At 36.2% G+C, this 22,567-nt stretch overlaps 1 protein-coding gene across 2 annotated transcripts in view; it reads left to right on the top strand.

Moving 5' to 3' along the window:
- The window catches only part of SPIRE1 (spire type actin nucleation factor 1), a 214,881-nt gene that overhangs the window by 136,217 nt on the left and 56,097 nt on the right, over positions 1-22,567 (top strand). For both annotated transcript variants that reach the window (XM_070513473.1, XM_070513472.1), the window contains exons 5-6: positions 3,654-3,731; positions 7,704-7,868. In XM_070513473.1, coding sequence (XP_070369574.1) covers positions 3,654-3,731; positions 7,704-7,868 — 243 coding nt within the window. The remainder of the gene's footprint in view (positions 1-3,653; positions 3,732-7,703; positions 7,869-22,567) is intronic.

The following is a 22,567-nucleotide window of genomic DNA, read 5'->3' as shown; positions in this document are numbered from 1 at the left end:
TGAGGAAGATTTGCCCTGAGCTAACGTCTGTTGCCAATCTTCCTCTTTTTGCTGAGGATGATTCACCCTGAGCTAACATCTGTTGCCAAACTTCCTCTATTTTGTATCTGAGCCATCATCATAGAATGACCACTGACAGACAAGTGGTATAGGTCTGCACCCGGGAACCGAACCCCAGGCCACTGAAGCAGAATGCACCAAACTTAACCACTAGGCCACCAGAGCTGGCCCTAGTATTATTTATTTTATCATCTATTGACTGAATGAGACACTTAAATGTAATGTAAGCTTGGCTTGCATATTTATGTCCCTGAACTGGAGAACACGTTTCTGTGTGGCATAGATAAGATTTCTCTTTCCCACCCTTTTAGGGGGGTCTGAATTTAAGAGAAGAAAATAGATTTTCCTTGGAATAATTTTCCCTTTGTTTGGACTTCTTATTAAAGTTGACTTGATATGAGCTATTGAAGAGATTTAAGTGTTTGAACATTCTTGGTTGAAAGTATTTAATTCTTCAACAGATATTTACTAAGCACCTACTACGTGGAAGGCGCTGTTCTAGGCATTTGAGGAACCCATCAATGAACAAAATACTCCAAAATTACTTGCTCATGAAGCTTCCAATCTAGTTAGGGAAAGGCAAACAGTAAACGTATTAAGTAAATCATATAGACTGTTAAAAGGCAGGATGAGCTTTGGGAAAAGATATAGACTAGGGGAATTGCTAGTAGTAGGGCATGGGGCTTGGAATATATATAGGATGGTCAAGGTAGGCCCCATTGAGAAGGCGACATTGGAGCAAGAATGAGAAGGATGCCTGGGAATTAGCTATGTGGATATCTGGGGTAAAGCATTCTAGGGAGAAGGAACAGCCAGTGCAAATGCCCTAAGGCTGGAGTGGGAAGAAATTGTAGGAGAGGAGGTACTTATTCTCAGTTCTCATTTTTGGGTCAGAGGGAGGGGATAGTGGTGCTGCTGGTAGACATCATGGCCTGATAGAGTCCCAGGGTGCCCAGAGGCAGTTCACCTCCTACATCTTTCTTCTTCCACCATTTTAACTGTAAAAAACTAGAAGGAAGACTCTCCTAGTCAGCACAATGTCATCTTTGATTCTTTTTGGGGTGGAGCCTGGGTTACAGTTATCATAGGAACAAAATAACATGTGCCTCTCCTGTTTGCTTTCCTCTCTGCTCCATTCTGATTTTTGATACTTCATGAAGATTGTGGACTTGGGTTGGAAACTGTTGCTTTAATTCATCAGAGGTTTTTTAAAAGATGACTAACTAATAATACCTAGCAAAAAAAATTAGGGATTTCGAATATCAGAAATATTGTATATATCAGTACAACTGGTACATCTTTAAAGATAGAAAACTGAGAGTCCTAACTTAGTAATAATGATTATTACTCAGATTTGGACATAATGTCACACCAAAGATTATACACCTATTATCTGCAATGCCTAGTTACAAGTCATAAATTCTGTTCTTTTTCCTGTAGTATCACTTCACAGATACTCACTTTAGCAGAAATAGAGTAGAACTTTGTCCAGCTGTTTTCTGAGGATTATCTAAGTCATTGAGGGTAGCATCAGGATGCTTACATTCCCAACAGGAGCACTCTTCTCATTGTCTGGTGTCCCTTCCATGTCTTATCTCATGTCTGAGACCCTGGTGTCACTTCCGTCTGCATCCTGCTCCATCACTAGCCTTTGGGGGAACCCCAGCATGTCACTTAGCTTTTATGTGCCTCAGTTTCTCCTGTAACATAAGTTGTGGTTGGGGTTAAATGATGGTTGCCTGAATGCTTAGCTCTTGTTAGCTGCCCTTATTATTGCCCCAGCACTCTACTACAGCCAAGAGAAGCAGCCAAGACCAGTGGAAAAGGGCAAAGCTCTGGGTGAGGAATAGGGAGTGGGGTTGGGGCAGTACAGAGGAGAGTTCGGATATGCGTGTTTTTGGACTTGCTTTTCCCCAGAGGCTGTAAGTGCGAAGTTCTGCTATGTTTAACTGATTATTTTTTAAATACTCACAACATTGTGAGGTAGATGGTGGTATCTTCCTTTTAAAGGTGGGGAACAGGAGGCCCAGAGAGGGTAACTTAGACAAGGCCATGACTCAGGAGTGGCTGTGTCTTATTACATAGTCTCAAACAGGAAACCTGACTTTTCTTTTAAAAATAATTATGGAAACACATTCTGAAACAATCAGAAATACTTTTTCCTCCTAATTTCTTTCCTAAGGAGAGAAGAAATAATGCATTATTTATACCACATTTTCTTCAAGTTCAGAGTAATTTTATTCTTGTGTATTAATACTCCTGTACATTGTAAGTACAAAAAAAGCAGGTGGTGTTATTCTTATTTTGCACATGGTTAATCTGAGATGTTGAGAAGCTAAAAATAAATGGTTTAGAAATGTTTCATATTAAGTATTCATTATTTTCATATAAAATAAGCTGGGTTTTATACAATGCATCTAAACTCAGTCCAAATACAGTCAAGCAAGTAGGCTCAGCGAAATGTAAAATATATTAGGGTTGAATTACTGTGAGTAGGAATGGTATAACACAGATTTGTAATTAATATGTGAATATATGTTTTACCTATCAAGATTTTCTTAAAATTGCAAATGTTGAATTAATACAGTTTAAAAAGGTACAGACTTCCAGTTATAAGATGGATAAGTTCCAGGAATCTAATGTATAACATGTTGACTATAGTTAACAATTTTGATTTATATACTTGAAAGTTCCTAAGAGTGTAGATATTAAATGTCCTCACTACAAAATAAAAGTGATCATACGAGGTGATAGAAGTGGTAACTAACCTTACTGTGGTAATAATTTTGCAATATATACATACATCAAATTAAAAGTAAAAAAAAGCATTTTATATTGAAATTTATTCATTAAATTATTTGACAAATATATATTGAGCATCAAAAAGTGCCAATGTTTTGTGAATAGAATTCTGCCTCATGGGTTCTAGTGGGAAGCCACAAACAAATGTAAAATTACAGTGTTGATAAGAACTGTAGAGGAAAGGTTTATGGTGCTATAAAATTGTCTGACAGGAACATTTGGCTTAATCAGGGAGGAAGAGAAGGCTTCCCTGAAGAGTTGGTGATCCTGCTGAGCCTGATATCTGAAGGAAGACAGAAGTAGGCAACGAAAGAGACCGGGCATGGGGTGAGGAGAGGAGGGCAGGCAGGGCAAGACCACTTGAGAAGTCCAGGCAAAATAAGAAGGTGTTTGGATTAAGGGATGTGCAGTTGAGATAAAAAGAGGGTTTAAGTAAAAAAAAAACGGAAGGAAGTAATATCTATGAGATTTAATGATGGATTGAATATGGAGGTTGAGGGAGAAGGAGATGTTGATACAGCTTAGAAGATGTGAATTAATATTGTGACTGAAGGTTTAACCACGGGCCTAAAAAGAGATTAGAATGAACAGTCTCAGTTCATCCCTCTGTAGGACTGTATCTATTTTCGTTCACCACTGACTGAAATTTACAGAGTAGATTCTTGACTATCTGTGTCAGTAACTCTTCTGTATATATTTTATCTGAAGGTATCTGTAAGAAATCTTAATTTGAGAAGGTAGCTTAATGAAAATTTTATTCCTAAATGTTTTATTTTTATTTTAATTGGTAGAATCTTAAGAAGATTCAAGAAATGGAAAAGAGCGATGAATCTAACACAGACCTAGAGGACCTGAAAAACGCTGACTGGGTAAGATAGCTGGATATTCTCTCTGTTCTGTTTAGTGTTGAAGAAATAGTATAATGTTTTCTAAAATGCTAGTTATTAAGGACTGCGTATGAATTTATGTTATTTGAATTTGAATGCCTAGTCTTAAATTTGAGGAAATAACTATTCCCCATTTTTAAAAACTGTGATTTTATTAGAACCACTCCAGCGTCTCTGAGAATTTTGGTGTCTTCACTATTGACCTTTCTAATTATATTAATACCTTAGTATACTCTTGTATGTAAGTCAAAGTTTAAGCTCTGTTTCAGAGTAAGGTGTGAATATATGATGTAATACGTTCATTTATCCAATGAATGGTTAGTGGATTAGGGCCCTGGGGATGCAGAATGAATAATATGAGGTCTTTGCCCTCATAAAACAGAAGACAGATTTCTAGAACAGATGATTGCAGTGTATTCCAACGACACACTTTGAGTATCTCCTGTTTTTCCAGCATGGTACTAGATCCTAGTGACACAAAGTGTCCCTACCCTCGTATATGACTTAGAGTCAGGCAGGCATGATGGCCTTGGGGACAAGACAGTGAATGTCATGAAGTTAGACTGAGGTATGTCCAATTGTCAGTGGGAGGACGCATTTTAGGACTCTTACTTTTCAGGTTAAGGATACTGCATAAATAACGACATCATTAAATGAGGGAATAGGAAAAGATGCAGATTTGGGGATATGAATGAGTTGCTTTTGACCATATTAGATTTTCATTGTTTGCCGTATTCTTTTCTAACAGCTTTATTAAGGTGTAATGAACATACAATAAGCTGCACATATTTAAAAAGTATAATTCAGTGAGTTTTGACATGTACACACGCACACATACATCCCATGAAACCATCACCAAAATAAAAAAAATGAGCCTATCATCACCCCCCAAAGTTGTCTCATACACCTTTGTAATCCCACTTCCTGCCTCCCTCCTCCCTAGTTTCCAGGCAACTAGTGATCTGCTTTCTGTCACTATGGATTAGTTGGCATTTTCTGGAATTTTATATAAATGTAATCAAATATCATGTGCTGTTTTTTGCTTGGCTTCTTTCATTCAGCATAATTCTTTTGAGATTTCATCATGTTGTTGCCCGTATCAATAGTTTATATTCTTTTTATTGCTGAGTAGTATCCCATTTTATGGACTTGACACAATTTGTTTATCCATTCTTCTGTTGATGATCATTTGGGTGTTTCCTCTTTGCATTATTCTTAACTTATTGATGATATTTTTACTGAGATATTTGGAATCATATTAATCTGGAACATTTAAGAATAAGGTTAAAAAACAAGTAGCCTATATTGTCTTATAAGCTAGTAGTGTTTGTCATTTTAGAATAATGCTGATTATCAAGTTTCCTTTGTATAGGAGAATACTGTGGTAGTGTTGCCCTAGGTGTATTTTATCTTACCTAATAAATTTCTAAATTTGTTTTCCTAGACATTGAAGCCAAATAAATAATTTCAGATGTTCAGAAGTTAGCAAACAGCTAGTATAAACTTGAACTAAAAATTTAATTTATTGCCTTAAGGCAGCCTCATTTAAAAACCGGTATGATCACTGACAAGAGATGCACTAACTCCAAAGGGAATTGCCTTTGCCTTGATCATCAGCTTTTCTCATAAGATCACCAAAACAAATTACCCAGAAAGACTAGAATGAAATAAAAGAATAAGAAATAGAATGAGGGAGAATTAGAATATCTCTAATGGCAGAATGTAAACATCTCAGAATCTCCCTAGTGGAATAAGGGGTAAATGATAAAATCTCTAGGAATACATATAGTGACAGTTGTGTATTATTTTATATAATAACTATGACTTTAATTTCTGAAAAGTTGTAGGTAAAATTTTTGCCAAACAATAATACATGAAGAACTGGATACATAAAAATATCTGGAGCCAGCCCTGATGGCCTCGTGGTTAAAGTTCAGTGCTCTCTGTTTTGGTGGTCCGTGTTCAGTTCCTGGGTGGGGAACCACACTACTCGTCTGTTGGTAGCCATGCTATGGTGGCGGCTCACATGAGAAGAGCTGGAATGTGTGACTGTGTGCTGGGGCTTTGGGGAGGAAAAAAAGGGAGAGGAAGATTGGCAACAGATGTTGGCTCAGAGTGAATCTTTCCCAGAAAAAAAAATCTGTTTGAATCCTTTCATAAATTATAGCAAAAGCTTCTAATGTGAGTAATCATTCCCTAATTTATCTGTTTTGAGAATTCAGAGTTTCATGTGTCAAGTTTTCTTAAAGCCTGAGGAGGTTAAGAGAAGAGACAGTATTTTAAAAGATGAGATGATATTTGAACTGGATCTTATAGGAATATGTAATAGAAGTTGGGACAAGAACATTCCCAAGAAAGAAATCTAAATATTTTAGGGATATTGTGTTAGAGTATCTTTAACGGCATAATCTAAGAATCTGTTTAAAATATGAATATTTTAGAAGATTTCTAATGGATATACCACAGTATTAAGTACCTCAGATCCTTTTTGGAATAAGAAATGGTGTACATTTTTTAAAAATCAAATCGTTTTTGAGGACGTTTTTGAGAAATTTAATTAGAGTTATTTTATGTAGACAATTCTTATGAAATACATTACTTAATTTTTGATAAATAAATTTAGCTATTTGAAGCCACTTACTAATTTTCACAAACTACAATATTTCAGTTAAATATCATATGATTTTCTTTTCACTGAAGTAGAGATTATGACACCTTAGTTTATAGGCAGGAAAACAAAGGCTTAAAGTATAATAATATACATATTTAATATGTTTTGTGTTATTATAAGTACTTCATGTATATATCATTCTCTTGAAGGGCAGACAAGGCAACTTGCTGTTATTTGTAGATAAGAAAACTGATATTAAATAATTTCTGCAAAGATAACAATAACATAAAAATTGGTAGTTTTGAGCACTTTTTGTGTACAGACCAGTGTATGTCAGCTCTGGTCTTCTCAACAAGTTATGAAGTATGACTTTCTTTTATTGATGAGGACGCCAGAGTTCAGAAAGGTGACACAACTTGCTGGATGTCAAGGGGCTAGTAGGTGGTTGTGTCACTTAGCTGTGGTCACAATAATGCTGTGTAACTGAACACTATAAAATCATAGTGGCATAAAGCAATAACATTTACTTAGCTCATGAGCCTGCAAATCAGTTGTGGTAGGTCCACTCTGTGTGTGCCTCTTCCTTCCTCTGCGTAATTGTGCTGTTGGGCATCATGCCAACACAGGCATAATGTTCTCAAGGTGATAATAGAAGCATGAGTGACAAACCTATTGTGCATTTGCTTTTGAAGCCTTTGGTCACATCATATCTACCACTATTCCAGGTAGCCAAACCCAAAGGCAAGGTGTGGGAGATACACTCTTCCCCTTTAGTGAGCAGAGCCGCATAACAGGGTGCAGACACAAGGAGGCGTGAAGAACTGAGACCATTAATGCAGCCTACCACGATGGCCGAGTTAGGGTTTATGCCCGGGTGTCTCAGCAGATCTAGTTTGTGGATTCTCAACTGACTTTCTACCCACTTTTTAGTATCCTAAAATCTCATTATTTATTTATATTTCTTTTTGGTGAGGAAGATTCGCCCTGAGCTAACATTTGTTGCCAATCTTCCTCTTTTTGCTTGAGGAAGATTCACCCTGAGCTAACGTCTGTGCCAGTCTTCCTCTATTTTGTATGTGGGATGCCACCACAGCATGGCTGATGAGTGGAGTAGGTCTGTGCCTGGGATCCAAACCTGCAAACCTGGGCCACTGAAGAGGAGCCTGCAGAATTTTAACCGCTCAGCCGCAGGGCCAACCCCTCTAAAATCTAATTTTTAAAATCATTTTTGTTTAGTTTACTCAGTGTTTTGTAATCCAGGCTCTTCATTTTTTCTGCATGACTGTAGCTGCTCAGAGGAAACTATTTATTCGTTGATGTCTCTCCACCCTTGGTTCTTTCAGGCTCGATTCTGGGTACAGGTGATGAGGGATTTGCGGAATGGAGTAAAACTTAAGAAGGTCCAAGAGCGGCAGTACAACCCTTTGCCCATCGAATATCAGCTCACTCCTTATGAGATGCTGATGGATGACATTCGATCCAGAAGATACACTTTGCGAAAAGTGATGGTATGTAACAAAAGAAAACTTTATTAGTGGGCTCAAATGGTTATTTTCAGTAATTTTCTATGTTGAAATTATTCTTCTCAGTATTATATTTTGAAAATTATTTCTTCTCATAAAAGTAACATATGGTCATTGTAGAAAATTTGGAAAATACAGTAAGCTCAAAGAAGAAAAGTTACAAATGTGTAATTTTACAACCCAGAGAAAAATTTTGCAAACCTGATGGTGTATAGCCTTCAATCTTTTTTCTATACATTTTATTTGGACAAAATGGATTAATATAGAATACTTTGTTTTGTAACTAGTTATTTTCACTTAACATTTTCCAATGCCATTATATATCAACATCATCGTTTCTAAGTGACTACGTCTTTTCCAGCTTATGGCTGTACCAAAATTTATTAAATTAATTAACTTGTATCTGGTTATAAGCAGCCTATTTTGTGTATCCTTGTATATGAATCTTTTTAAATAGCTACAATGAAATCCTTGAGTTACGTTCTTAGAAGTGGAATCTTGATAGCTCTACCTTTGAAATATGTCCTGAGTCTGACTACTCACCACCTCTACTTCACATACCCTCTATTCCAAGCCACCATTATCTCTCATACAATATTTCAGCTAAGTATTGTGTTGATTTACTTCAGACTATTGCAGGGGCCTCTAAGTGGTCTTCCTGCTTTTACTCTTGCCCCTTTTCAGTCTGTTTTCCCAAAAACAGCCAGAGTGAACCTCTTAAAGCAAAAATGTAATGATGTCATTGCCCTGCTCAGGACCTTCCACTGCTCTCCACCACCCTCAGAATTGACTCCATGTCCTTACTTTGGCCCGCAAAACCCCACAAAGTTGGGTCCAGTTTTCCTCTCAGACCTCGTCTTCTGCCACTCTTCCTGGTTGCTTTCCCCGCTCAGCCACCCTGGTCTCTGCCACTGTCTTCAAAGTGCCTGGCCTGCCCCTGGGGCTCAACATTTGCTCTTCCCTCCCTGTGGTTCTCTTTTCCCACCCGTCTGCATAACTTGCCTCTTCATTTTTTAGATCTCTGCTCAAATGTCCCCTCATTAGAAAAATCTTTACCCATGCGTTTCAGTGGCTCACATTGCCATATATTTTCAGATTTACTGTCTGTCTCCCTTACAAATATAGGGACTTAGTTCTTTCACTGTTTCATCCCCCATGACTAGAACATATGCCTAACACACAGCCAACTGCTGAATACTGTGCTCAATAAGTAGTTGTGGGATGAATTAATGAATTATATCCAGATTTTTTACGAAACATAACACTTGGTTTTATAATAAATAGATTTAGGTAGCTATTTGAGCTGTTTGTTAATTAATTTTAATAAGCTACAATATTTCAGCTAAGTATTGTGTTGATTTACTTCACAGTAAATCTGATTTACTTACCAGATGAGGAAACCGAAGTTTGGAGATGCTCAGTAACTTCCCAGTTCTTACCACCATTATAAGGCAAAGCCCGATTTTCAGTCTTATTCTGTCTGATCCCAGAACCTGTGCTGTGTGCCACCCACATATTACCAAATTGCCTTCCAGATATATTGTGATGATTACTGTTTACAACAGAATAATTTTGCCCATTTTGTCACATCCTTGACCAACGTGGATATCTTTTGGGGTTGACCAATTTGAGTGGGAGAAAATACTCTTTCATTTTTAAATTCTGTATTTCTTTGGTTACAACTGCATTTAAACATTTTAAAATATATGCCAGTTGTTTGTATTTCTTAATTTTACTTTAATTTAACAAGTATTTATTAAGCACTTTGCATGTGCCAGGTACTATTCTAGACTCTGGGAAAAGAACATAGTACAGTTCTTGTTCTCACAAAGCTTACAGCATGGTGGGAGCCACTGATAATTAGACAAGCATATACAATGTGATAAGATAAGTGGAAGGAGTTATATGCCAAAAAGCATGTTCAAAGGCTGAGAAATAATGAGATTTGACACAAGAAAACAGTAACAAAAATTTGCCATAATTCAAGTATAGAATGGAGTGTAGGAAATTGTGAGGAGTGGAGTTGGCAAGGTGAGTAGGGAACAGCTCATGTGCTAGATGTCTCAGGGGCAGTGCAGAGGATGAGACAAGAGGACAGTTCAGGACAGACCGTGAGGAGCCTCAGTATTTACAAGATGAGAGCAGAGGAAGGTGGTAAAATAAAGACTGAAAAGGTGTAACTAGAGAGAAAACAAGGAAGGTGGAAGTAGGGTCACAGCTGCAAAGGGGAGGCCACAGTATTTCAGGAAGGTAGAATGCTGCTGGAAGGTCAAGTAAGGTCAGCACTGCAAAGCGTTTAACGGATTTAGCGACATGGAAATGATTTGTTACTTTATTACATAAAGGAATAGAAACCAGATTGTAGGGTGGGAGGTGAAGAAATGGAGACAGCCTGAGTCTATGTGCCTCTTTTAAGAAATTGAAAGGAGATCAAAGAGTAGCATCTAGAGGAGACATAGGGTTGAACAAAGCTGGCTTTTTCTTTCTTTCTTTCTTTTTTTTTTTTTTTGGTATTATGACTTAATTTGAGCAAGACTGTAGGGAAGGAAAAAGTAGAGAACTAGAAGCTGGGAGTGGAGTTTGGCGGGTTGCAGGCCTCAAAGAAGGCGAGGAGGAAGGGGAGAAGAATCTGCTTCACCACCTTCCTTGTCTCTGAGGACAACCACTGCCCACTCTTCTTTGCCTTCTTTCATGCCCTGGACGTAAGAATTACTCAAGATTTGGCTCTTCTTCTAGAGTTCTTTCATGCTCTACATTTTCTCCCTTACAAACTTATGAATTTGGTTATCACCTCTACTTCAAAACTGATGTGACTTCAGTTCCAAACTGTCTCTAATATATTAAGTACTTTGTATTTTCCAAACTTTGTCCTGGGCATCTTTGCCAGGATTTCTCAAACCAAATATATCCAAGACTGGTCTCACTGTTCTGGGTCCCAGATTGCTTCTCTTTCTGTGTTCATGTAAGGTCATCATTCTTCTACTCACCAGGCTAAAATTTTTTAGTTTCAGTTTGAGACCTTTTCTTTCTTGCTGTCTTTTTAAATGACTTTTAGTCAATCAAATGCTTTAGAGTAAATAAAATTGTTTACTTCACATTTTTTGGGAAAATAGATTTTTCCTGATTATAAAAATAATTGTCACAATTTTTTAAAAACTTCACTGATACAAATACAAAAAAAGTACACAGTAGAAATCTTCTGTAATCACAAAATAGAAATGACCGCTGTTAACACCTTTTTCTACAAATATGTGCACTCATTTTTTTTCTCTTGCCTCTTATATCTGGTTTGTCAGTAGGTATTCTTAATGCTTTCTCTATTTTCTCTATATTTTCTTTTGCATCCTTCCTGCCTCTATTCCATTCTCCTTCCAAACCTCCCGATACTTTATACTGCTACTAGATTAATCCTTCTGAGGCCCAGCCTTGATAGTATTATTCTGTTACTTGGAAACCTTGTATCTTTCCACTGTCAGATAGTAGCACTAAACGTGTGTGTGTGTAATTCTATGAAATTTTGTCACATTTGTAGATTCGTGTAACTACCATTACACGATACAGAACTGTTCCTCCACCTCACGTCTCCTGTGTGTAATCCTTCATAACTGCTTCCATCCCCCTCCCTCTCCCCATCCCTCACCACTGATCTGTTATCCATCTCCTTAATTTTATTTCAATAACATGTAATTTTAATGAAGTGTATATTTCAATATAAATGCAATACTATAGAATATAACCTTTTGAGATTGGTTTTTTCCACTCAGCACTTATTCCTTGAGATCCATCCAGGTTGTTATGGGTATCAATCATTTACTCTTTTTTGTTGCTGAGTAGTATTCCATGGGATGGATATACCATAGTTTGTTTAACCATTCACCTATAAAAGGGTGTATAGGTCGTTTCCAGTTTGGGGATATTATGAATAAAGCTGCTATGAACGTTTGTGTACAAGTTTTTGTATAGATGTAAATTTTAATTTTTCTGAGGTAAACGTCCATGGTGTAAGTATTGGGTTATGTTGTAAGTGCCTGTTTAGTGTTATAAAAAACTGCCAAACAATTTTCCAGAGTGGCTATATCTCCATTCATTTTACAAAAATTTATTTTAATTTTATTTGCAAAGACTTCTCTGAGGTTTTGTGCCAAGTACTGGTGATATTAACATGAATGTAAGATCCTATTACAATCTAGTTAGGAAGACCAATACATGATGAGTGAAAGAGTGGGTGTAAGATATAGAAGAAGCAGCCAGATCTTTCTGTACATGTTAAGGGAGGCTCCAATGAAAGGTTATTCTGGGGTTGGAATTTGAAGAATGAATAAGATTTGACCAAATGGAATTGGATGTCACCCACAAGGGACATCAATTATTGAAAAGGTCATGCAGTCACACAAGTATAAATGGTAGGACACTGGAAAATATGTTTAGGTTCAGGTGATGAGCAAAAGGCAGCTGTGTTGTTCCTGAAGAGAGGGCTGGGCCCTTTTCACCAAACCTCTAGAAACTGAGTAAGGTGCATCTGCCCATGTCTGGCAATGTTCTGTACATTCTCTGTGGAAGGTGATGTTGGCTGCTGGCTCCACTCCCTTCTCGGCCATACACACCCTGCAGGAGTCTGACTCATCACAGTGGAAACAGCGGAGCTTATAGCTTAGCAGACAAATCCAGTGCTATCAAAACATGCTGAGAAAAGCATCTCAGGGACATCACCACCTTGTGAAGGTACATCTCCAATTTATGGCCAGTAACCAGGAGCATTCTGTGATCTTGTATGCAGGAGGTAAAATGGTTGGAACAGTAAGGGTGCGCTTTAGAATGATAAGAGGCCATCAGTAAGTGTATGTGCTTCAACCAAGTCTTCAGTGACTAACGGATGATAATTATACCCAGATGTAATACACCATGCTTTTGCATACATTTTCCACAAAACCTGTGTCCTTTTTCTATGTACATGCTCATTGTAGAAAAAGTTTTAAAAGACACAATTAAAGGCAAGTTTCCTAAAAATCTTCCACCTAGACCATTTGACATCTTGATGAAATTCTCCTTCCAGTCTCCTCCTTATTGATTAATTGATTGATAAGATTGATAGATAATTATTATACACAAAGTGAATCATATTATATGTACTGTTTTGTAGCCCTTTTCACTCTAATTTCCTCTGAAGAATGAATGGCTGCACAGTATTTCCTTGTGTACATGCACTGTAACTTATTTACCCAGGTGTCTATTAATGGACATTTAGATTGTTTCCAGTTTTCATTGTTTTAATCAGTATTACGATAAATATCTTCATACAAACATCTCGCACTATTTTCTCCTTGGTTTAAATTTCTGTTGGTGAGATGCATAGATCAAAGACTACTATGCGCATTTTAAAATTTAATATATGTTGCCAAATTTCTCTCCAGAAGGATTGTACCAATTTACACTTTTACCAACAGTGAGAGGTGATTCCTGATGCCAATACTGGACAATGTTATCTTTTCCAAAAATGTCTACATATTAGAAGTTTATTTTCTCTGGTTGAGCACTCAACCGTAATCTCAGGTGATTTTCCTCCATATCCAGAAGAAATTATTCAGAATTTCCTATCATTGATTACCATAAGCAAGTGTTGCTGCTGCTTTATAGATCATTATTATTTCTATTGGATCTATCACCGGTGTCTTTTACCTGTTACCCTTGATATAGCTAAATCACTTTATTAAATAATTGTACTAAACAGTAGTCAAACTTACCTGATACTCAGAATTACTTAGGGTAGATTCCTCTTGTAGATGCTGATTTAACAGGTCTCAGCTGGGGTCTAGGAATCTGTATGTTATCAGAGCACCTGGGTGAGGCTTAAGATCGTGTATTTGGGAAATAATGGTATGTGGTAGAATGACAAAGAACTGTGCATCCAAGTTGGAAAGTATTTACAAGCATAAAGAATTATTTTTATTCTGTGGTAAATGAAAGGCTTTTAAAATAAGAGTCTGATGGTCTTATTTTTTCTTATTTTCTTTCTTTTTTTATTAAGGTAAAATTCACATAAAATTGTCCACTTTAAAGTGTACATTTCAACAGCATTTAGTATATTCAAAGGGTTGACAAGGTTGTGCAACCTCCATCTCTAGTTCCAAAATAATTTCATCACCGCAAAAGGAAACTCTGTACCCATGAAGCAGTCATTCTCATTCTCCCCTCCCCTAGCCCCTGGCAACCGCTTATCCACTTTCCATCTCTGTGGATTTGCCCATTCTGGATATTTCATATAAATCAAATAATATAATATTTTGTGTCTGACTTCTTTCATTTAGCATAATGTTTTTGAGGTTCGTGCACATTGTAGCTTATAGGAGTACTTCATTCCTTGTAAGGTGGAATAATAGTTCATCGTTTGGATATACCATATTTGCTTACTCATTCATCACTTGATGGACATTTGAGTTCTTTCTACCTTTTCACTATTTATTGTGAATAGTGTGGCTACGAATAATCATGTACAAGTTTTTGTTTGAATACCTGTTTCCAGTTCTTCAGGGTATACACCTAGGACTGCAAAAGTAGGATCACATGATAATTCTCTGTTTAACTTATTGAAGAACCACCAAACTGCTTTTCCCAGTGGTTATGTCCTTTTATATTCTCATTAGCAGTATATGAGAGTTTCAGTTTCTCTATATCCTTGTCAACACTTGTTACTATCCATTTTTGTTTTTAATTATAGCTACCATAGTGCATGTGAGGTGGAATCTCATTGTGGTCTTGATTTGTTTTTCCATAATGACTAATAATGTTATGTATGTTTTCATGTGCTTGTGGGCCATTTGTATATCTTCTTTGGAGAATGTCTATTCAGATCCTGTACCCATTTTTACATTGTGGTGTTTGTATTTTTATTGTTGAATTATAAGAGTTCTTTATATATTCTGGATACTAGACCCTTGACAGATACATGACTTGCAAATATTTTCTCCCATTCTGTAGGTTGTCTTTCACTCTTGATAGTATCCTTTGATGCACAGAATGTTTAATTTTGCTGAAGTCAAATTAATCTATTTTTCTTCTGTTGCTTATGTTTTTGGTGTCATATCTAAAAAAAATCAATTGCCAAGTCCAAGGTTATAAAGATTTACCCCTAGATTTTCTTCTAAGACTTTTATACTCTTAGCTCTTGTATTTAGGTCTTTTATCTCTCTTTTTTTTTTTCTTTTTAAGATTTTATTTTTTCCTTTTTCTCCCCAAAGCCCCCCGGTACATAGTTGTATATTCTTTGTGGGTCCTTCTAGTTGTGGCATGTGGGACGCTGCCTCAGTGTGGTTTGATGAGCAGTGTCATGTCCACGCCCAGGATTCGAACCAACGAAACACTGGGCCGCCTGCAGCGGAGCGCGCGAACTTAACCGCTCGGCCACGGGGCCAGCCCCAGGTCTTTTATCTCTTTTGAGTTAATTTTTGTAAATGGTGTAAGGTAAATGTCAAACACATTCTTTTGTATGTTGATACCAAATTGTCCCAGCACCATTTGTTGAAGAAATTATTCTTTCCCCTATTTAATGATCTTGGCATCCTTGCCATAAATCAAGAATGTATGGGTTTATTTCTGAACTCTGAATTCTGTTTTATTGATCTATAATGTCTATTATGCCCATTCCACACTGTTTTGATTACTATAGCTTTGTGATAACTTTTGAAACCAGGAAGTAGGAGTCCTCCAACTTTGTTCTTCTTTTTCAGAATTGTTTTGGCTATTTGGGGTTCCTTGAGATTCCCTGTGAATTTCAGGATAGGATTTTCTATCTCTGCAAAAAATACCATTGGGGATTTGAAATTGTGTTGAATCTGTAGATCACTTTATGTTGTAGTATCATCTTAATAGTATTAAATCTTCCAATCCATAAATATGGGATGTCTTCCCATTTATTTAGGTCGTCTTCTTTTTTTTTTTAGTGAGGAAGATTCGCTCTGAGCTAACTTCTGTTACCACTATTCCTCTTTTTTTGCTTGAGGAAGATTAGCCCCGATCTAACCTCTGTGCCAGTCTTCCTCTATTTTGTATGTGGGTTGCTGCCACAGCATGGCTTGACAAGGAGCGTATGTCAGCACCCAGGATCCGAACCTACAAACGTGGGCTACCAAAGCGGAGCGTGCCAGACTTAACCACTACACCACAGGGCCGGCCCCCTAGGTCTTTTATTTCTTTCAGCAGTGTTTTGTAGTTTTCAGTGTACAAGCCTTGCACCTTGTTGATTAAATTTATTCCTTAGTATTTTGTCATTTTTGATGTTATTATGAATGGGATTTTTCTCTTAATTTTTTTCCCAGATTGTTCATTGCTCATGTATAGAAATACAACTAATTTTTGTGTGTTGCTCTTGTACATTGCTGAGTTTATTAGCTCTAATAGTTTTCTTGATGGGGTATTTATGATATTTCATATTTATGTTCGTATTGTCTGTGAAGAGAGATACTTGTACTTCTTCCTTTCTAATCTGGAAGCCTTTTAATTACTCTGGCTGGAACCCTCAGTTCATTGTCAAATAGAAGTGGCAAAAGCAGGCATCCATGTTGCTGGATTCCTGATTTAGGGGGAAAGCATTTAGTCTTTTACCATTGAATATGATGTTAGCTATGGTTTTTCATAAGTGACTTTTATCATGTTGAGGAAATTTCCTTCCATTCCAAGTTTTTCAAGTGTTTTTATCATGAAAGGGTGTTGGATTTCATCAAATCCCTTTTCTCTGTCAATTAAGACAATCATGTGAGGGTTTTACTTCATTCTGTTAATGTGGCATATTACCTTGAGTGATTTTCATATGTTGAACCACCCTTGCATTTATGGGATAAATCCCACTTAGTCATAATGTATAATCTTTTCAATATGCTGCTAGAGTCAGTTTACTAATATTTTGTTGAGGATTTTTACATCCATATTCAGAAAAGATTTGGCCTACAGTTTCTTTTCTATGTCTTTGTCTGGCTTGATATCAGGGTAGTGCTGGCCTCATAAAATAAATTAGAAAGTGTTAACGTTCTTTTCTAATTTTTGGAACAGTTTTTGAAGGACTGGGGTTAATTCTTCTTTAAATGTTTGAGTAGCATTCACCTGTGATGTCTTCTGGACCTGGGCTTTTCTTCATGGGGAGATTTTTGATTGCTGATTCAATCTCTTTACCTTTTATGGATATGTTCATATTTATTTCCTCCCTTCCTTCCTTTTTAGTTTGTTTTGGTAGTTTGTCTCTTTCTGGGAATTTATCTTATTTGTTATTGTACAATTATCATAGTATTCTCTTAGAGTACTTTGTGTTTCTGTAAGGTCTGTAGTAATGTCTCCACTTTGATTTCATTTCTGATACTTGTATTTTGAACCTCTTTTTTCTTGGTCAGTCTAGCTAAAGGTTTGTCAATTTTGTTGATTTTTTTCAATGAAGTAACTTTTGGGTTTGTTAATTTTGTCTATTGTTTTTCAGTTCTCTGTTTCATTTATCTCTTCTCTGATCTTTATCATTTCCTTTCTTGTGCAAGCCATGGGTTTAGGTTTTTGTGTTTTTTTTAATTCTAAAGGTATAGAGTCAGGTTATTGAGTTGAGATCTTTCATATTTTTTAACGTAGGTATTTACGACTGTGAACTTCCCTCTGAGCAGTGTTCTCACTGCATTCCATAAAGTCTTTTCTTTATATTTTCTTTTCATTTTATTCATCTCAAAGTATTTTATTGTTCCACTCATAATTTCTCCATTGACCTGCTTGTTAGGAGTATTTTTTTTAGATTCTATGTGTTTGTGGACTTTTTCGTTCTCCTTCTGCTATTGATTTCTTTCATTTCTTTGTGATTAAAAAAGACACTTTGTATGATTTCAGTCTTTTTAATTTATTGAGACTTGTTTTGAGGCCTAACATAATGGAGAATGTTCCATGCACATTTAAGAAAATGTATATCCTGCTGTTGTTGAGTGGAGTGTTCTGTATTAGTTGATTTGTTTAGCTGGTTTATAGTGTTGTTCAGGTCGTCTCATTCCTTATTGATCTTCTGTCTAGTTCTATCTTTTATTGAAAGTGGATTATTGAAGTCTTCAACTGTTATTGAAGAACTGTATTTCTACTTTGAAGTCTTTTTATGTTTGCTTCATATATTTTAGGGCTCTGTAGTTTGGTGCATATATATATGTATAATTGTTATATCTTCTTGATGTATTGATCCGTTTTATCAATGTATAATGTTTTCCTTTGTCTCTGGTAACAGTTTTTGTCTGAATGTCTATTTTGTCTGGTATTAATATAGCCCCACCCATCTCTCCTTTGGTTACTGATTTGCATGGAATATCTTTTTCCATCTTTTCACTTTTAGCTTATTCATGTCTTCAAATCTAAAGTCAGTCTCTTGTAGACAGCATATAATTGGATCATGTTTTCTTTTTCCCATCTGTCAGTTTCTTCCCTTTACTTGGAGAGTTTATACTCTTTACACTTAAAATAATTACTGATAAGGAAGGACTTATTTCTGTCTTTTGATATATATTTTCTCTGTTTTAAATCTCTTTTGTTCTACAGTTTCTTCATTGCCAGCTTCTTTTGTGATTTTTTTTCCTATTGTACCATTTTGATTCTCTTCTCATTTCTTTTTCTGTATAGTTTTTAGTTTTTTTCTTAGTGATTACCTGGAGATTACAATTGATAACTTCATAGCAATCAAGTTTGAATTAATACCAGCTTAGTTTTAATAGTGTACAAAAACTCTTCTCATTTACAGTTCATTCCCCCTACTTATGTTATTATTGTCATAAATTATGTCTAATTTATACATTGTATGCCCATTAACATAGATTTATCATTTATGTTTTATACATTTGACTTTAAATTGTGTTGGAAGAAAAGAGTAGTTACAAACCAGGAGTGTGACAACATTGGCTTTTATATTTACTTATGTTGCTAACTTTAGTATTATCCTTTGGGTGTTTATATGGCTTCAGGTTAGCATCTAGAGTTCTTTTCTTTAAGCCTGAGCAACTCCCTTTAGCATTTCTCATCAGTTAGGGCTATTAGTGATGAACTCCCTCAGTGTTTGTTTACCTGGGAATGTCTTGATTTTGCCTTCATTTTTGAAGCCTAGTTTTACTGGGTACAGAATCCTTGCTTTACAGGGTTTTTTTTCTTTCACTACTTTAAATGTTATTCTACTACCTTTTACCTTCATGGTTTCTAATGAGACTTCCAGAATGTCTGAGTGAGTTGCTCACCAAATCTTCTCCCTAAAATGCTACAATGAAAGTGGTAAAGTTTCAAAAATCAACCATTTAAAGACTCTGTAAACTAGCCAAAGGGCATACAACATACTGAAAAGCATCTATTCAAGAAAATATACTGAATCTCAGGAAGAAGTGGGAGTCTGTTCCATTTTAGGCAGCAGCGACTCTCATCCCACCCTACTTCCCACCAGCTCCATATCTTAGAAGGTCTTCCCAGCAGGCCACGGTGGGCCATTACTTTTGGGGCAATTGATGTTAAAATCCACACCCAGGAGCATTTTCAAAATCAACAGAGAGCTTAGTAGCAAATAATCAGGGAGAGCTAAGGAGGCTAGACTGCAGCATAAGTACTGGTTGAGACGACAAAGCTGCAGACTACCCAGAAATTTAACAGGGAAATCCAGGGAGCAAAACAGCCAAACTTGGCTAAGACTCCACTTATCCCTGATGGTCTCGAAGATTATGCTCATGCTGGGCCTGCTCAGGAGAGGTTTAAGAGGCCTCTAATGAGCTACTTGTCCCTGGCTGAATAGTGAGGCCTTGCAGAAAGTAAAAACTGGGCAGACATTTCACTCCTTGAATTTTGAAGTCACATGGAAATCCAGTAGCAAAAGGAGGAAGCCTTCCTGGCTAAATGTGTTTAAGCACTACTTAAGACCTATCATTGGCTGACCATTAAGTGCTATGCTGACCCAGGGGCAGCTCCTAGGAAGCCATGCTTAAAAATATAAACCAGAATTTAAAAGAGAAAAAAAAAATGAGCAGAAACATCAGAAGCCACACATGGCAGGGGAAATAGACCCAGTAGAATTAGTGTAAACAAGTCCCTAAACAAATAAACAGCAACAACCACCCATTTTGAGGGAGAAAGGATCAAAATATAGAGTTCCTGCAATATATTCTTTAAGATGTCCAGTCTACAACAGGCCATTATTGAAAGCAAAGAAACAGGAAGATGTGGCCTATAGATGGAGTATGGAGAGGAGAGAAGTTGGTAGAAACTATTTCTGAGGAGGCCTAGATATAGGACTGAGAACTCAAAGACTTTAAAGCAGCTCTTATAAATGTGTTCAAAGAAAGCATGTCTAATTAAAATAAAGTATAGTGGCAGTGATTTATCAACTAGAGGATATCTAATAAAGAGAGAGAAATTATAAAAAAGAAACAAATGGAAATTCTGGAGCTGAAAAGTACTGAAATGAAAAGCAACAGATTTGAGCTAACAGAAGAAAGAATCAGGAAACTTTGCAGATCAAAAGAGATTCCCCAGCTTGAAAAACAATGGGAAAAAATTAAAACTTCAAAGACCTTTGGGACACCATCAAGGCTACCAAAATATGCATAATGGAAGTCCTAAAGGGGAAGGGAGAGAGAAACTGGCTGCAAAAACATTTGAAGAAGTAATGGCCAAAGACATCCCAAGTTTGATTTTTGAAAAGAAAAAAAAAACCCACTAATCTACACGTCCAAGAAGTTCAACAAACCCAAATAGGATAAATACAGGGAAATCCACACCTAGACACATCATGGTTAAACTGATGAAAGACATAGAAAATCTTGAAAGCAGCAAGAGAAAAACTATTCATCGTGTGTGTGCAATAAAACTGTCAATAAGATTAACATTTGACTTCTCACCAGAAACAGTGAAAGCCAAAAGATAGTGTGGTGACGTGTTCAAAGTACTGAAAGAAAAAAAACTGTCAACCAAAGATTCTACATCCAGCAAAACTGTCCTTCAGAAATGAAGGCAAAATAAAGTCATTCTAAGATAAACAAAGACAGAGATTTTATTGCTAGCAGACCTGACCTGACCTACAATAAATATTAAAGGAAGTTGTTCAGTCTGAAAAGAAGTAACACCAGGTGGTAACTTGAATCCATGCAAAGAAACAAAGAGTACTAGTGAAGGTAATCATGTAAGTCAGTATAAAAAGCCGTATGTTTTTCCTCTTTTCTTCTCTTAACTGATTTAAAAGAGATTCCATAAAACAATGATAAACTTATGTGGTTGAGCTTATAACATATAAAGATGTAATATATATGACAATAGAGTACAGAGAAGGAGAGGAAATGGAGCTTCACTGGAGCAAGGAAATGAGACCAGATGGTAACTCAAATCCACAGAAGAACATGAAGAGAACCAGAAATGACAAATATGTAGGATCTATGAAAGACTATCTAGACATATTTTTCCTTTCTTCTCTTAACTTCTATTGAAAACATAAGCTTGTATAAGCAATAATTACAGCATTATTGTTTGGTTTATAACATGCATAACATTAATAGCACAAAACGAGGAGACTGAGTAGAGTTAATTGGAACAAAATTTTTCCATTTTACTGGAATTAAATTAGTATTAATCTGAATTAAATTTTGATAAATTAAGATGCATATCGTAATCCCTAGAGCAATCACTAAGAAAACAAACTAAAAATATATAGCTAAAAAATCAACAAAATAATTTAAATCGTACCTTGGAAAGCATCTACTTAATACAAAAAAAGTAAAAGGCGAACAGAGGAACAAAAAAGATCTGTGACTTATAGGAAACAATTAGCAAAAATGGCAGATGTAAATCTAACCATCTCACTATTGGCATTAAATCTGAATGGATTAAACAGTCCAATCAAAAGGCAGAGATTGTCAGACTGGATTTTTTTAAATCTATATACTATCTGCAAGAGGTTGAATGTAAAAGGATGGAAAATGATATTCCATGAAAACAGAAACCAGAACAAAGGACTACAAATTATATGATTCCATATATGTGAAATGTCTAAAACAGGCCAATCTATAGAGACAGATTATGGTTGTCTGGTGCTCAGAGTGGAAAGGGAGAGTAACTGCAAGTGGGCACAAGGGATCTTTCTGGGGGATGATGGAAATGTTCGATTGTGGTGATAATTGCAAAACTGTAAGTTTGTTACAAATCATTGAAATTCACTACAAATCAGTGAATTCTCTCACTTAGAATGAGAGAATTTTACAGTATGTTAATTTTACCTAAGTAAAGCTGTAAAAAAAGGAGAACACCCAGAATTTCCTTTATCTGATAATGAATAGCTATAAAAAGCCTATGTAAATCCTCATACTTAATGGTGAAATGTTGAAAGTTTCTGCTAAGATTAGGATATTAGCTAACACCATTTATATTCAACATTATAATAGAGATCCTAGCCAGTGCCATAGGCAAGAAAAGGAAAAAAGAAAAGATATGCAAGGAGAAAATAAAACTGTCATTATTTGCACGTAAGTTGACTGTGATGTGATGATGTTTTTGATGTTTCACGTTGGAAGACCCCAGTTATTCAGTTAAATGTTAACCTAGGTGTTACTGTGAAACATTGTGAAAGTATTTTCTAGATACGATTAAAGTTCATAATCAGTTGACTTTAATAAGGGAGATTATCCCAGAAATTTCTTATCTCCTACTGGTTTTGCTTTTCT

This window comes from Equus asinus, chromosome 7 (genome assembly GCF_041296235.1).
Source record: "Equus asinus isolate D_3611 breed Donkey chromosome 7, EquAss-T2T_v2, whole genome shotgun sequence".
Classification (NCBI taxonomy): Eukaryota; Metazoa; Chordata; class Mammalia; order Perissodactyla; family Equidae; genus Equus; species Equus asinus.
The sequence above is the reverse complement of the archived record's forward strand: the minus strand, read 5'-3'. Positions and strand labels throughout refer to the sequence as shown.